This window comes from Megalops cyprinoides, chromosome 23, assembly GCF_013368585.1.
Source record: "Megalops cyprinoides isolate fMegCyp1 chromosome 23, fMegCyp1.pri, whole genome shotgun sequence".
NCBI classification, from domain to species: Eukaryota; Metazoa; Chordata; class Actinopteri; order Elopiformes; family Megalopidae; genus Megalops; species Megalops cyprinoides.
Window position 1 is genome coordinate 966,132 of NC_050605.1, and position 17,648 is coordinate 983,779.

Here is a 17,648-nt window from a genome sequence, read left to right on the forward strand (position 1 = left end):
ATGAGGGCCCAGATTAAATCTTCCCACACTACACGTTGTTTTATTTTTTTTTTAAAACCCTTTCACCTAGAATTGAACTGTTACTCAAATGAAAGAATAAATCTTGAGCTTGACATAAAGGGGAAAAGTTAGAATTTGCTTAAATTTGGTACTCAGAATTAAGAGTGCACTGTGGTTACACTGAATCTGCACCTAAGGCCAGGTTCACACTACACGATTTTAGCCCTGATTTTCCACTCGCCGACAGTTTTTGAAGATCGCTGAGAAAAGCCCCAGATCAGAGGCAATTCAGTGTTCACTCAGGGCTCGCACGTCGGCTCTCGATCACTATGTGTGAATTGTTCAAAGACGCCATCTGAGAGACTCGCTGATGCCTTGCAGACGCCCGAAAAATATCTAGCAGACTAAATAACTGGACCTGTCGGGGAGTCCAAATCCTGTAGTGTGAAAAGTGTTGTGACCTGGCTATGACTGGCAGTAAGTGCGGCAACGAGCTACAGCCAATGAGAGCACAAGACATGGGGTGAGGGGAAACCCGGGGGAGGAATTGTACAACATCAACAAGCATGGCTTCAAGAAAAGTTCCACGGTCTGCTTGGACCCAAGAAATGGAGGAAAATTTGGTGGAACTTTGACAAGAGCACCAATGCCTTTTTGATGTTTCCAAAAAATAATAAATTTCTGCAGTACTGTGAATATGAATTCAAGACTTAAGACTGTTTATGTAATTAAATTGTAATGTAAGAGTCACAATATCAATAATAGCAGTACCCCGTCAAAATACAAATATTGCGAGATGATATTTTGGCCATATTGCAGTAACCATTTTTGGAAGAAAAAAATCCCTGTCTCGTGTATGGTATTGTGTCATTCCCCATGTCACTTCTCGCTTGTGTTTTCGTGACAAAACGTAGTTTGGAGACCAGACAGACTTGTCGGAGATTCCTCCTGGTGAAAGATCTTGTAATGTGTGACCCCCCTGTCACTGATCAGTCATGTACTGTGCAAACCACACCGACTTCAAGATTCCCAATTACAAGACGGCAAGTTGTGTAGTGTGAACAGTACAGCGATCTGACGACTTTGAAAGTCATGCAGTGTGAACCTGGCCTAAACAGACAACATAAAATAAGCCTTCATTCAATGGGAGGTATTGCGATAGTCACCCCCAAATATGAAGGTTCCACAACCCCAAGGCAAAAGGCAACCAGCAAAGATGAGGTGGGTAGGACAAGGTCCTTATTGTGCTCATGCTCTGAATGTGCTGGAGACGATCTGCTCTGCAGAGATCAGAGAATCAGAGGAAATAACCAACCAGTCAGTCGTTTGACAGAATCTTTCTGGAATGTTCCTGGATTGAAATTTCCGAAACAGGAAAAAGAATGTAAGGTGTGGTGGCATCCACCTCTCAGGGCTTTATTCCAACCAATGACCATAGCTTAGGATAATTAACTGATGAGCTGAACACATTTCCACTGATTTATACTTCCTTAGTCTTGGACTGTAAAGCATTGATTGATCAAAAATAATGCAGTAATTGGAATAATTTAAAAAATTAAGCATGAAAGAAGGTGCAATAGCCAGCGTATCCAACAGGCTTCCAGGAAGTGAGTCTGATACTGCAGACTTAAAGTTTAACCACCATGTAACTGCCCACTGCAAGAGACAAGCCCATTTCACAGCTGGCCATGACTGTCATCCAATCAGGAGTCTAGAAACATGACTAACACACACATACATCACTGGTCACAATGACCACACGGCAAAAAACATAACCCTAAAGCCAATGTCCACTTCTCTTCGGAGTCAGTTTTGAAAGTAGGAGGAATTTATTGTTGCTTTACAGCAGAAGACCTGTTTTCATAAAATACACTTCCTAAGAAACAGGTAGATGGCTGTTATGGTCAGAGGTTGATTGATTTAAGTGAGGAAAACCATTTGTACACCAGAAAGGAAAAGCCTGCTTCACTTTTTTGAAAATAAGAGAAATTAGCGAGGAAGAATGAAAGTAATTTTTAAATCCAATGAAATTTAAACTGCACACCTGCCAGATCAAAGCAGGTACATTTACACCCAAAAGGACCTGGAATGTAAACCCACAGCTATAGGTGTTCATCTCCCCTCCCTGCAATAATACACTGAACAAGTCATTCTAAACAGGCCAGCTAACCACCACAGCAGAGCCACCCATGCGATGTGCTCCCACCTGCCAGGATAGAGCCAGCCTTTTACCATGCAAGGAGAGAATGCCTAGCAGGAAACAGCAGGGCAACATTTATGAACTATTTCACAGATGCTTTCATAGATGAAGGTGGAGTGCTGTGGGTGACTTCAGGACCACAGCACTGAGCGTTTAGCTTTCAGACAGAATTCCAGGAGGGTCAATCAAATGTGACATTACCCACCCATGCCTGAAATGCACCATGTTAAATAATCACTTCATCGGTTTCACTTTCAACACCTAAGAGATCCTAAAAATAATCTCCATAGTAGTAAATCAAAACTGAGGGTGGGGAGGGGGGTTCAAATCTCTTTGTTTGGGCTGGACCCCCCTCCCCCACCCCCACAAAGAGCCCACTCAGGGCTTACTGGCACTCATCAGAAAAATGCCTGTGTGGGTTATTTACAGTCACCCAACCGCGGCTAACCTAACGGTTCCTTTAAGGAAACATTGATGTTGGCAAAACCCGTGGCTAACCAGTTAGTGTACTGTACAAAACGCATTGGCTTGCATTTAAGCAGGCTTTAAGAATGTTTTTGTTATTCATGTTTCCAGCGGAAGCACATTTGCTTCACATGACAACGCACTTTGTCTTGGACTTCTTCTTCTTCTTCTTCTTCTTCTTGCCCTCCTTGCTCATCTTCTCCTTGTGCTTCCTGATTTCCCGCACTAATGTGTAGAAGGCATCATCTACACCCTTGGGGGAGAGACACAGACATCTGCCATTACATTTGTACAGCTTGCTCATGATTCATTTAGCCAGCTGCAGGCCTGGGCAACCCCTGACTACCCTGGGTAATCACTGATCGTCCTGGCCAATCACTGACCCACCTGGACAATCACTGAAGGTGGGTCAGTGATTGGCCAGGACAAAACACTATAGGATAAGACAACTGAATGAATAAAGTTGCTGGACATAATATGTTATGTCCAGCAACTTTATTCATTCAGTTGTCTTATCCTATAGTGTTGTCAGTGAAATATTAATAAATGAATGAATCTTACTAAATGATCTTAGGAGAAAGGAAACCCATGAGGGCCAGCCCTTACCTGTCGCGTTTTGGCTGATGTCTCAATGAAGGGAATGCCGTAACTCCTGGCAAGGTCCTGGGCTTGCCTGGTGTCCACAGTGCGAGATGGAAGGTCACACTTATTTCCCACAAGCACCATGGGCACGTCCTCTGAGTCCTTCACCCGCTTGATCTGCTCTCTGGGGTGGGGGGAGAGATCCACACCCACTAAGTTTAAGCACTTTCTTGGTCTGCTTTCTCAGTTTAACTGAAAATCTGTCTAACATCTCTGTTTCAGCTGGAGGATGTGCCTAAATGAATATGCAGCTCCCTGGAAAGCACTTGTCTCATGCCTAATTACACACATAAGATTGTGCACTTGCTCTCTTCCCATCCCTTCCAGCTGTTTGGAAGCAGGAACAATGCAGGGTGAAGCCTGAAAATTGAATAAATCAAGAGAAGCAAAGCAAATACCACAATATGAAGAAAGATTTCCATACTTGGCAAACTTTTTTACCCTCCTACCTGCTCATTTGTTAATAACTGATTATAATGCTAATATGCTACAGCTCCTGACTGGATCCAGTTGGGCTGCAGAAGGAAGCACACTCTCTGGCTCTTCACCTTCTGTTCTGGACATTACAGGCTATTCATGCCATTTCTGCTCATCTGGATTTCTTTAATAATAAGAGTGAAAATTTTGGTTACCAGTTTAGACAAGCATCTCTCCTGTGATGCATCTTTGCACACCAATAACATTTGGTTGAAGCATGTACAACCTAACTCTTTTACAAAGAGTTACATGGCACAGTATAAATCAGTCTGGTTAGGATGGCTGATGAAATGCATGTAATGTTATGAAATATTAAAATAAGCACATGGGGTCTTCCTGGCAACTGATTTAACCCATTAAGACTTAGGCCGCCTATTAAAACAGCTTTCTAAAACCTAAGCCTTTTCTGAAAACCACCTCCTAAAACCTGAGGGTTTTCTGAAAAAATTGACAGAATTGTCAACGTTTACTAAAATCTTTATTTCTCAGCGTCTGAAGTAGGTAGAGACATGAAATAAAAAGCATCTGACAGCTTAGACCTGCGGCTTTCATTGTGCTTCCTTTGCCCTAATGTTCATCAAGATTTTTTTTTTAAAAATCAATAAACAAATATAAACATTGAACTGAATAGAAAAAAGTTAATTGTGTTTTTTCCCCCAGACATATTTTCCAAAAAATTGAAGTGGTAGTTCAATAACTTTAACTAAACCACATTACAGTTTGTTCAGTGTCCAACAGCCAAGAAGAAGAGCCTCCTTCTCCTTCTTACTATCATTATTATTATCATCATCATAGATTACCACCACTACTACTACTAGTACTATTATTATTATTATTACTAACACTTTGTATTATCAGCATTATCATAATCATTACTATTTTTTATTTCTAGTATTATTATAAATCCGGCATGAACAAACTCCTCGTCGTCATAAAACATCCACTGAGCCTTGTCAAGTGGGTCAGCAGGAACTCCGTTTGAGTCTAAATCATGAGTGTCATTGTTGTACTCATCTAAATTAATGCTGTAATCAGCTTCAATATCACTCCCCTCGCTCAGATCAGCCATTTTGCTGCGCGAAACTTCAAAAACTTTTCTGGAAGCTAATAGCGCTAAAAACCAAAACAAACAACATTTCCCATAATGCATTTCACGGTCCCCATGTGTATGTCAGCAAATCACTGTACATTCCATCGGCAACGTGTCTTAAACAATGACGTCACATGAAAGTCGTACACGTCACATCCGGCTTTAAAGGTAGAAAGACTCCGACGTCGCAGCCGGTCTTAAAGGGAGAACAACTTATACGGCGCATCCGGTCTTAATGGGTTAAGCCTGATCTTTAACACAGACACATATGGGAATTAAACCAGATCCCAGGTCAGCCTGTGCTCACCGATAGTGGTGGATGTCCTGGAAAGACTTGGTGTTGTTGATGGCAAAGACACAGAGGAAGCCCTCCCCAGTGCGCATATATTGGTCCCGCATGGCACTGTACTCCTCCTGACCAGCCGTGTCCAGGATGTCCAGCAGACACGTCTCCCCGTCAATCACCACCTGCTTCCTGTAGGAGTCCTGCAGTGAGACAGGCCAACACAATAACTGAAGTCATATTCATTCATGCACCATGATTATTTTCATGATTTGAGTTTTTCAGTTTCAAATTTTAAATGTATTAATGTATTATTTTAATTTTAAAATCATCTCATTCCATTTGTTGTTTGTTTTTCCAACACGTCATGCCAATAAAGCCAACTGGAACTGAATGGAGAGCAGAACAGGGAAAAACAGATGCAAGGTTCTGCACTCTGTGTCCACAAGTGCTGCTCATTGATGAAACTGCAATGGCTACTGACAGCGTTTCATCACCCAGCTATTGCATCAAAACGTAACTCATTGCTGAGCAGTACATTTGATTATACACAGCAGCATGCTATTTGTTTGTAAGCTATCCTTAGCTACTGTGCTCCCTATCAGTTTGTAAGCTATATTTAGTTAGAACACTCCCTACCAGTTTTTAAGCTGGCTCACTCCAGAAGTGTACATTGGAATTCTTCCCTGCAACTGTGGCTTCCATTGAAAAAATGCAGATCCTAAAATTGCAGGTGTGGTTTTGAAGTTGTGGCTTCCAGCTCAACTGAAAATATTTGGACCAAATCTTTCCAGCTGCTTCTCTGTACTCTGCTACGCCCTCTCAACGTCCAGCAGTGATGACACTCTGTGTCCCACGGTGATGAAATCTCTCCCTCCTCATGTCAGTGTTCTGCTGGCAAATGGTTTCTGTGCGTTATGCTGGCCAGAGCAACACACTGGAGACAGGTGAGGTCACCTCCCCATAAAGCACTCAGATCCTTGAAAGATGCTATATAAATCTGAGGTCATGTTAACTGAATATTTTCCTTCATTGACTGAATTTTTTTAACAATGACAGAAAAATCTGAAGCCCGTCCATCATTTTGACAGATCATAACACTGAGGGCGATCTACTGTAACATTAAGTAATTCACACCTCTGTCCAATTGGTGGCGATTTTGCATATTAATTAGCCATTGTCTAGTCTTGTCTTTGATCTCACATGCATGACTTTGTTGTCTAGTTGGCTTTAGCCATTCCATTGGTAAGCTATATCGCTACAAACCATTGCAAAATGTCACGGCAGCTGAGTGTCCGAAGTTTCTTTAAAAAGCCCAAAAATTGTGATTGCATTGATAAACGAGATGAAAAAAAAATGCGGTGGAGGATGAAGGACAAGTAAGTAATACTGATAACGTTTATCAGCCAGCAGCAACTAATGTTACGGGGCAAGCAAGTGGCAGGTGGTCAAGAGGGAGTAGCGGGTTCAGTGGGAGCAGGAGTTCACATGGCTGAGGAGGGAAGATTAGAGTTGGGCATAGTTTGGGTTTTTTCCAATACCGGTGTTAAAGTGATACTTTGAAATGAATGAAAAACAATGAAAACAACTAATGAAACAATATAATAAACAACTAATGAAAACAATGTAATGTAACCATGTAATGTAACGCGCTACATAGCATAAAATAAGTTACGTGAGAAAGGGTTAAAAAAAAAAAAAGCACAAAATGATGGTCAACGACATTAAAGAACAGCTTTTTTTATTGCAAAGGAAAATTTGAACAATATATTAACTGTTAACAGTCTAAAGTATAGCCTACTTAAATATATAAATCATCACTATGTATGCATCCCAGCACACCCACTGGATGTATGTTGCGAGCTACATGTCTGGAGTTGCCAGTGACACTCAGGAACAGACTGGGCTGACAACCAAGAACAGATTGGTGACAACTGGAGAGACAGATGGTAGCTCGGAAAGACGGCACAGGTCAGGTCCTGAGTCTTCTGTGAGGAAGACACCCAAAGAAAGCTATGGGCAAACCTTCAAGAAAACACCCCCAGGGGATCCCAAGAGGGAGGGAGGATGAGATTCCCAACAGGACGGACCCAACGGTAAAGACACTCGCTATGGACCAACTCACCACGATTAACACCGTCAGATGCACCCGTGGCAAGGTATGCAAGAACGAGCAGGGACTGAGAATCCACATGGCCAAGATGAAGTGCAAAGACAGGGAGCATGAAGAGCAGCGCACAGGCACCAGCCCTGGTGAGACGCAGGAGGAGCCCGGCCGGGAAGCACCCCACAGATCCCAGAACCTCCAGGTTTCTCAGCCTCCCACACTTAGCACAGCATCACAGAGAGGGAAGATCAGGTGACCTCCAGTAAAGAGACAGAGCAAGTGGCGGCAGTTTGACGAGGACATCTGCAACATTACACAGACCATCGTTAAGGGCAGCATTGACAGCCGACTTCACAGCATGACATCCATAATCATCAGCTATGCTGCAGAGCGGTTCAGCTATGAGGAAAAGAGGAAGCTGGGAGCCTCCTACACCAAGAACTGGAGAGCTACTCAGATACATCAGCTACGGCATGAGCTTCGGGTGCTGAGAAGGCAGCACAAAAGCGCGAGTGACAGTGAGAAGCAAGCTCTTGCTGAATTAAGGAGCATTCTGCGGAAGAAGCTCATGACCTTACGCAGAGCAGAGGGGCATAGGAGAAGGAGGAAAGAGAGCCAGGAAACAGGCAGCCTTCTTGTCCAACCCCTTTGGCTTTGTGAAGAAGCTACTAGGGGACAAACGCAGTGGATACCTCGTATGCACCCAAGATGAGGTGAATCAGTTTCTCAAGAACACCGTGAGCGATCCACAGAGAGACCAGGCACTGGTCCCCCACAGAGCTCTCATCTCCACCATCCTCCAAGGTTGATTTTGATTTAAGGGAGCTGAGCCTGAAGGAGGTCCAGGAGGTTGTGAATGGAGCTAGATCAGCCTCAGCTCCAGGACCCAGCGGTGTGCCATACATCATCTACAAGAGATGCCCAGGAATCCTCTAGCTCTTGTGGAAGATCTTAAGAGTGATCTGGCGAAGAGGAAAAGTCGCTGAACAGTGGAGGTGTGCCGAGGGAGTTTGGATCCCTAAGGCGGAGAACTCAAAGGACATCGATCAGTTCCGTAGCATCTCACTGCTTAGCGTGGAAGGCAAGATCTTCTTTAGCATCTTGTGTCGGCGGCTAATGCGGTTTCTCCTCCTAAACGGTTACGTCGACACATCAGTGAAAAAGGTGGGGTTTCCAGAGTACCTGGCTATCTAGAACACATAGGTGTCATCACTCAGCTTATCTGAAAAGCCCGGGAATCAAGGGGAGATCCTGCTGTTGTGTGGTTGGACCTGACCAACGCCTACGAGTCAATGCCACACGATTTGGTTGGAATTGCCCTGCAACGACACCATGCGCCCATTAACATCAAGAATCTTATCTTAGACTATTACAAGAGTCACAAGAGTCACATCTGGGTCAGTAACATCCGGCTGGCATCGGTTAGAAAAGTTAGTTCAAATTGGTTGAACTTTGACCCCGTTTGCTGCTGACCTTTCCAAGTGAAACCAATGATTTTACAGTGTGATGCGACAACAGCGCAAAATAAAGACACTGAATTTAAAGACCCAAAGTCAATGTGGAGGACAAACTGAAGAAGCTGTGTGTGTCAGGCTTTTCAGAGTTGTATGACACCACTTCGAAGTGGTACCACAACCTCGCTAAAAAAACCATGCATGGTGCAAAGTTAGCATTGAGATGGGGCTACCAGGTTTGTTGATTCAGCTGTAATAATTTATAGTTATTAGCTATATACCCAGCATACTCAGAAGCTTGCTATATCCCTGGTTATTAGCTAGCTAGCTAGCTAGCTTAGTTGTCAAAGTGCCAAATCCAAACGTGAGTTTATATAATGTTACAGAGCAACAAAAAACTCGATAGCTAGCTAGTGTATTAGTGTCCCTGTAAGCACACATGCATCTCCGAGACATCTATGCGATGTATGCCGATAGATCTGGAAGAGGTATTTAAAAGACCATTTGCTTGTCTGGAAGACGTCTCTGAGTCATCAAATTTGAATGTCTATGGTTTAACAACAAATTAAGGGTAGAAGTAAAACATCTGAAACATTTTAAACATTTAGGGAGTCAATAACACCTTGATATTTCAATAAAAAAAGTTCAATCTGCTTACACATACAAATGCACGCAAATCGAGTGAAAAGAGTGAACTTCACTCAATTAGCCCACATAAATAGAACCCATGTTCTACGGGCTGTTTTCCTCCTTTGGCGATCAGAGCAATTGCCAGGTCATTTTTCTGTTGTTTGCTGAAATACATGTTCAAAGTTGTAGAGATAGTAAGTACTTCAGGTTCTGTCTGAGTTATTTCTTCTGCTCTCTACTTTTTAAAATGGCGCTTCCGTGATTACATATCTAGGACGCTTGTCATGTGGAGGACTGAGCAGCACATCAAGCCTATGCTGAGCATTGCGTTGACGCCCCAACGCTAGTCATGTGTAAGCAGCATTAGTCGACCAGGTTTTCATTGATCGGTTAGTCGCAGAAAAAAAAAACCTCAAATTCCATTCAGGAGCTGCGCCTTGTCGTTATGTCGGGCAGGAAATCATCTAAAGTGTGCAATCATTTAGAGAGTGTAAAGGACTACCCCAAGTAGGCGACATGCAAACTCTGCAAACAAATGGCAAAGTTAAGGCTATATACAGCTAAATAAATATATTGTCATATGTGCTATTAGGCTTATCCAGGTGTTCATGGGGACTGGGGAAGCTAAATTACCTCACTTACTCCATGTTTAAAACCTTTCGCGCGTACAGTCACACCGGTGTGATCAGCCGTTTACGCATATGCTAAAACCGGTGCGATTAGAAAACTAGATTGGAAAACTTCTAGCAATTTTTAGCTTTGAGGAAACAACAATTTAATGTTAAAAATATGGCAAATACTAACTGAAAACTACGAGAAACTTAACACTAATGAAAACATAACTAACCATGTAACACAGCATAAAAATAAGTAGCGTGTGAAAGAGTTAACTTCATGTGCATTTCTCTCTATAGGCGCTTCCACTATACTGCAAAGATGACTTCCCAGCCTCAACTTCATCTTCACGGCCGACACTAAACAAAAACTTAAAACTTTAACAAAAGTCTTTTTTATTTATCATTTGTTTTATAAGTTATTGTGTTAGTGTTACAAGTTCATAAGTTGTAATGCTATACTGTGTTGAAATAAATGAACAAAATGTTCAATCTCCTTGCCGGTTGTTCCAACGCATTCAGAATCATTACTGCTTTTGCCATTAGCATTGTCGTTAATAGGCGGCTCGCTTTGTGCGTGTGCTTGTAAAATTTATATTTTAAAGGGTCATGATTACGGTTTTGTATTTCTTTGTAATGTAGCACAGTGTTAACAATATTACTTATTACATTCTTTCTCAGCCCTGGAACTAAAACCATTTTCTGATGCCCCATAAATATATATTTAATAGGGATGCACGATATTGGATTTTTGCCAATATTCGATATGCCGATATTTTCAAATTCATTTTGGCCGATTGCCGATGCCGATATAGTGTGTGTGTGTATAGATGCCGCAGAATTTAAAAATGGTCTGTTTTATTTCCCATCCCATTCTCTCCTTATGGAGCCGCAATATTTTGAATGAGCAGACACAATAAAGTTACAGAAAACGTTATTTGCTGTCCAGTGTCGTTATGTAAGTGTACAAACACAAAAATTACGCCCTCTATTCAGTCCCAAAGCAGGAACTAGGCGATCGCGGGTTGTCTTGTTTTATTTCCCATTGCCGTCTCTGCTTCCTGAGCCGCGTTATTTAAAATTATTCTCACGATTATTCTCAATTATTCTCTCCAGAAGCAGAGAAAAGCTTAGCGACCCTCAGCTAGCATCCTCCTAGGGTGAGAAACTTAGCTAGGGGTCGGTGGAAACCATTAGGAACTCCGTTCGAGTCCCAAAGCACAAGCTCTGCGACCGTGGGCTTTCCTGTTTCATTTCCCATCGCATTCTCTCCTTACAGAGCCTTGTTATTAAAAAATGGTCTCACGCCCCTCCAGAAGCAGAGAAAAGCTTAGCAGCCCACAGCTAGCATCCTCCCAGAGTGAGAAACGTAGCCATACATTTTAGCCCTCCTCGCATCACTGGTGCTTTACAAGCACTACAAATGGCAATTTTGTTATCCGTTTCAGATACTTCGAAATACTTCTACACAGCTGATATGTTGAAGCTTGTTGGTGAAGATGAACATTTAGTGTCATGGCATGCGCATATCAGCCAGACACATGGGCAGAAATTTTCATATCTGCCCATGCTGATGTCGTGCCCATATCATCATGCATCCTTAATATTTAAATAATTAAATTAATATCATAAACGTGCGAAGACTAGTCGATCAATGGCTTGAACTAACGACTAGGAAAATCTTTCGACGGGGGCAGCCCTAATGTAAATTAAGACAACCATTCATCAGCACGCAAGGTCACTGATTAATACCATGCTGTACCAAAAAAAAAAAAGGGGTACGACCAACTTAGAAAGTTGGTAGCACCAGTACTACCAGTGGAAAAGTTAGTTTGGAGCCCTGGTATCGCAAGGAAGACATTGCCTGGTTTGAATAAATACAAAAAAATTGTTAAATTTAACTTGGTTGTGATTTCCTCCTTTTTGCATGCAAGTTTAAAATTGTTCCAATAGAAACTACTAATAAATATAAACAAGAATGTTTTAATACAGACATAAGTTGCAGGGACTACTAGAATCATACTGGTGGGATTGTATGCATCAAAGGGTTAAATCAAGCATTTATGAAGTGCTTTAGAGGAGATTTCAAAATATCGAGTTATATATTGTGTATGGCGATACAGGCTAAAAATATCACAACATTATTTATAGGCCATATCGCCCAGCCCTAGTCTGTGGGCAAGCCCAGACTTTTGTGCCATCAAATCACGTATCCAGACAGACTCTGGCAGCCTCAATCTTGACAGAGCCATTAATATATTTCTCATTTAGCTGATGCTCTTATCCAGAGTGACTTACATTCATGTTATCCATTTATACAGCTGGATATTTACTGAGGCAATTCTGGCTTATGCACCATACCCAAGGGTACAACAGCAGTGGGGGAATCAAACCTGCAACTGTTTCGGTAACAAGCCCTATTCATTACAACTGCTGTTTAAGGTGTAGGTACATCATTTGGATAAATATCGCTTCTGTAACCATTTATGTGTTACATTCCTGAAACACTTCCCATGTGTACCAACCAGGACTATATGTACTCTTCGTGCAGAGAACTGACAATGCTCCCTTTCCCCTGTGTTAAAATGCTTTTAATTAAGGTACACATAAACCCACAGAAAAACTGGAAAAACTTGCTCTACGCGTCAGATCTTTTCCTAACACTTGCAGTAACAGAGCCTGAACAAGGCTTTTTCTTTCACATCACAGCTAAAAATGCACTGTTCATACATTCCATTAGAACTTGCAAATGTATCTCAGACCTGGGACACCTTCGGTGAGAGGCTCACCCCATGCACAGTGGTATTAGAAGCACCAGCCTCAAACACAGACATTACCTCAATTGTGGGGTCGTATTCATCCACAAAATGGTTCTGAATGAGCTGAATGGTCAAGGCGCTTTTCCCCACGCCTCCAGCTCCAACCACCACCAGCTTGTACTCTGTCATGATTCACCTGCAGAGAAGAGGTGTCATGAGCCGTTTTCACATATCAACTCCGGACAATGTCCGGAGAATCAGGTCCACACATTGTCCAGAGTTGCCCCTTCACACATGTAGCACACAACAGGAGATTGTCCGTGACAGACACGTTCTCACCTACAGGAAATACTCCGGTTTGGTTTAGGTGAGGGGCGGCGCCTGGGTAGAGCGTGCAGGACGCAGGACATGATGCAAAAAGTATGCTGCAGAAATCGCAGTGGCTGTATTCGAAACCGCCTACTGCATACTGTGTACTACACAAGTATATACTGTATACTGCATGCTATTTTTTCAGTGTAGCACCCAGTATGCGACCATTAATAATTACATTTGCAGTATATTACGTTGTCGCTTGAAATCATTGCGAGTTTAGAAACGTCCAGATTTCCTCATGGTATTCTCCAGTTAGACGCTGCTTGCATTTTCAGGAGTGAAAAGTGCTGACGAGTTCACGAAAAGCATTCGCGAGTTGAAGTGTTTTCCTTTCAATATCTTACCTTTTGGTGGTACGGGCACATAATGTGGCACAGAGGAGAAGGCGAACATAGCTATTGTACTTTTGGGTAGCCCATAAAAAAAAAAATCACACATAGCCATCTAAATGGTGCTAACGGTACACAATTTATTATTAATTATACATTTATTATAACAGAAAGGTAAGTTTTTGTTGTTCGCTATGTAATGTTAGGTGAACTGGTGACCTATCTCACTATACCTATCACTATTACTTAGCTACAGCTTAGCTAGCTACTAACCAGATAATAAACTACTAACCAACGTTATTGATCATCATAAGAGACAAGTTTTGGCTACAACTATAGCTAATCTCTAACGATCGTTGGACTCAAAATAGCATGTATTTGGACGTATCCGCAATGCCAGCGAAACAGTGGAAAGCTATGTACAGGCACGCAGAAAAGACTACAAGGCAGATGTTTGTATTCTTCCGTTTTGCGCCAGTCGCATGACAGAAACGTCATCAACACGCCCACTCGCTCACGGTGGATTCTCTGGAATGTTGCCTGCTGTATTCACACATGGGTTCACTCCGACATGAGGCGGACTTTTTACCAGGGAGCTGGCAGAACGAAGTCCATCACATGTCCTGTCCGACTGATTCAGACATTTGAGTTCTCACATACAGCTCCTCCGGCTAAGGGCCGGATACGTTCTGGGGTCCAGTGCATGCGTGAAAGGGCTATGGTTACATAATCAGGACCACAAGCAGGAACTAAGATGAGGAGCTTTAGAGACTGTCAGGGCTCCCCTTGAAGTGTGGGGGAAATGTGGAAGCTTTTAGCTAAAATTTGTTCTCCACATGCTAGTCTTTCACTCAAGACACATCCAACAAGCTGCAGAGGCACTTTGAGTTTATGGTCTGGATGCATGCGTGTTAAACTCTGCTAGCAGCTCATAGCAATAGGCTCTGTATTCCAAGTACTTTTTGAGGAACAGGTGTGCATTTCAGCTCAGAATGTGTGTAAGTGCCTGTTTTCATAGTAGTTAAAAAGGGCACAGATGCTTCACAAACAGTATATTCTTATGGAGGAAAACCAGACCTAAAATGTTAAAAAGATATTGTTCATTTAGAGCAAAGGCACATGTAGGCATTACACCTGAATCTTCACACATGCCCATTTTAAATCCAGTATTAAGAAAATGTGTGCAAAACTTCCTGTTCCTTACATAATTCCTTCATGATGACATTTCCTGTATATGTATAACAAGGAAAACAAAATAAACAGCTAAACCATGCATAGTGTTATAAAAATACAATATTGTGGGTCTGATTCTGCCTAGCCTGTCAAAGTAATGAAGCAATGCAGGAATAAAGACCATAAACTTGTTCTCAATCTGTCTGTCAAGTCAGCTTTTGTTGTTGCTGTACATGGCCTGCTTGTGAAATTTATTCGTTACTTATGCCTTGCAAAATGGATTTTGCTGTGGTTTGTCTTGAAGGTTATGTATATTAGCTCGCCAGCTACCTGACCCCTCCAGGTGTGCTCGTAAGGGTAGTGCGTAAATCTTGAGAACTGAACAAAACAAACAAAAGTTAACGTTGCAAACTAAAGAGCTCCATACATTCTGATTTCTACATTTGCTCCCGCTTTCATTCATATTAAATATTAGGACCTTAAAATAATGAAGGCGGCAACATTTGACATAGGTGCGTCATGAGGAATAAGCCTAAGAGTTGTGAACGGTTGCAGAATATTGCATAGGTCTAAAGTGGGTCTGGAACTGAAATTTGGCGAATTCCCCGCCAATTTACAGGAAATACCAGCTAGGCATAAATCTAAAAGCGTCGAATGAAAACCCATCTTCAAGTAATTGCTCAGTATAATCCCGATTAACCAGGTTCACTTATGAAGAAACCTGTACGTTTCCTTCCTTGAAGCTTGGACAGTTTGTAAAAGTTTGCTTACACCCAACTGAGGAAGGTAACTAGCTGGAATTGAAGATACTTGGCAAACGAAAAGATGCTACACTAGCAACACTATGAGACGGACATTTCGTGTTGGGGTCCATTTTTGAGTTTGTTTCTAGCTTGCGATATCATTATACTGCAAAATAAGGCAATATTTCGTTTTTCACAATTTCTGGCTAGCAAGCTATACTGTGATTAAAAACCTACACGAACGCCTCTTTCTCAGTTCTCAAACACTGCTGGTCTGCTAGCGAGCTAGCTTGGTTAGCAAGCTAATGGCCTTGCTATCGTCGGTTTCCGTTGAGTAGCTCAAGCGGAGCAAAGTCCGCATGGATCTACCGTGGCTAGCGAGTTGGTTCACAGCCTGATAATCATATGATAAATTGGGCAATCTAATCGTAACTGTTTCGGTGTTTACTGTCAACATCACAACATCTTTACACTATTAAAATTCATTCGGACCCCCGAAAGTGAAACGTGAAATTAGTTAGCTACGTGCGTTAATTAGCTAGCTGTGCTGTACCCTCCGCAATGCGGGGGCAATTGAGCGAAAGGCAAACCAATGGGCGTTGTGTATTCAGGCTAGAGCAGCGTTTTTAAAAGTAGCTAACCAGATAGCGAACTAGACTGTAACGAGAGACAAAACATGCATGGACAAAATCTTGTGAACAATAAACGATATATTTTACCTTTTGCTCCACCGGTTCCGCGTTCAACTAGTCCGAGCTCTTACAGTCCCCCCTTGAGACAAGATACCGGCATCATTGTTTTCAATGTTAAACTGCTCCAAACGTACTCATTATCGAAACTGAATACTAGGCTGCTGATGGTACGGCCCGCGAGCACAAGAATAAACAACTAAACTTATTAAATCCTGCGGTTCGGCCTCGACTGCACGGCTGCGCCAAGCTCTTTTTACATAATACGAGGAGGATAGACTACCCCCTGGGCGATGATCAGTTTCATTTCTACACGTTGACTATGCGCACTCATGTCGGATTGGTGCAAAATTGACAAGTGGGATCTCTGAACCAATCAAGGTCTAGTTCGCACTGCCTCGGATCTCGTCCATTGATAGATTCATTGACCACTTACCCACAAAGCAAAATGGGGAAAGCAGCCGGTATCTTATCTCTGTCTGATTCCTCTCTTCATCTTACTAACAGTTACTAGCTCCCGCACCATAACCACTTGCAAACGTCGAGCTTTAGAAAACAGAGAAAGTCATATCCACAATATGTAATTTAAAACGTCTAAGTAGTTGCCTAGTCTTAGTTTTAAAAATACAGGATATGAAATAAGAACCGTTTCACATTACTATAATGACCAACGTTCCTGTTGAATCTTACAATAATCTACTTGCATAATAGACTAAAATTTACATGTCAAATATGTAACTATTTAAACGTGATTTTGGGATTATTTCTAAAATTATTAACTAAGTGTACACATATAAACTGCATAAAACTGAGAGCGCAGATAGAGAAAGCCATTAACTTCAATTTGTCATATGTGCACGGGTAAGTCAAAATACCACAACCTCCGGTATCAAGTAGGAAATACTCACTTAGAAGGACGAAAATTGCGTTTAAATAGGCTCTATAAATATACCCGGAAATATGATAAAGCGACGTCAATGTGAAGCAAGAGTCTGATTTGACAGTCCTTTGTCAATCAAAAATTGGGACGACTTCATTTTTTCTTCCCATATCGAGTGCAGTAGTCTTTGATTGGATCAGACGGCTCATGTGACGCGTTTACTTCAATCACAAACGATTCTGTGCTGTCACCGACGGGCACCTACAATCGGGGTTTTGCAAACCAGCAGATACGCGCACATTAACCTACTGTGGCATGAATTTTATTTTTTGGAGAAAAAAATATTTCACCCCACTTTTCGGGAGCTTGGGCGGTCCCTGTTGATATATAAATCATAAACTTTGTCCCCCCTCCACACCAGAAATTGGTTTGTTGCCTCAAGGTAGCAACGTGCTACAAAGGTAATAAAACTGACGTTTTGTGTATATACACATGTAGTGGAATTGGAAGAAAACAAGCAATTTATGCAAAATATTCATTTTTATTTTAACAAACATCAAGTTCATTTTCATACAAGCATTTAATCTGACAACTAAATGACTGTGTGTGTGTGCAGGCGTGCGTGTGTGGAGGGGTTAGTCTGTATGTGCGATTGTATGTGTTTCTGTGTGTCTGAATGTGATTTTGTTGGGGATTGTTTCAATTCCAGTGTCTCTCTTTTTGCAAAAGCACATTGAT

General features: G+C 42.0%; 1 protein-coding gene across 1 annotated transcript; it reads right to left on the minus strand.

Moving 5' to 3' along the window:
- Positions 1–776: 776 nt before the first annotated feature.
- On the minus strand, positions 777–16,924 carry LOC118770094 (GTPase KRas-like). Its single transcript, XM_036517516.1, has 6 exons — positions 16,909–16,924; positions 16,061–16,576; positions 12,800–12,917; positions 5,182–5,360; positions 3,272–3,431; positions 777–2,918 (listed from the first exon to the last, which is right to left on the minus strand). The coding sequence occupies exons 3-6, from the start codon at positions 12,908–12,910 to the stop codon at positions 2,793–2,795; spliced, it is 576 nt and encodes a 191-aa protein (XP_036373409.1). The 5' UTR covers positions 12,911–12,917; positions 16,061–16,576; positions 16,909–16,924; the 3' UTR covers positions 777–2,792.
- Between the last annotated feature and the right edge of the window lie 724 nt (positions 16,925–17,648).

Coding starts and splice junctions, on each gene's coding strand:
- LOC118770094 (XM_036517516.1), bottom strand. CDS start 12,910: ATGACAGAGTACAAGCTGGTGGTGGTTGGAGCTGGAGGCGTGGGGAAA. Junction 5,361..12,799: donor AATACGACCCCACAATTGAG/GTAATGTCTGTG, acceptor GTCTCACTGCAG/GACTCCTACAGGAAGCAGGT. Junction 2,919..3,271: donor CATCAGCCAAAACGCGACAG/GTAAGGGCTGGC, acceptor CTCTCCCCCAAG/GGTGTAGATGATGCCTTCTA.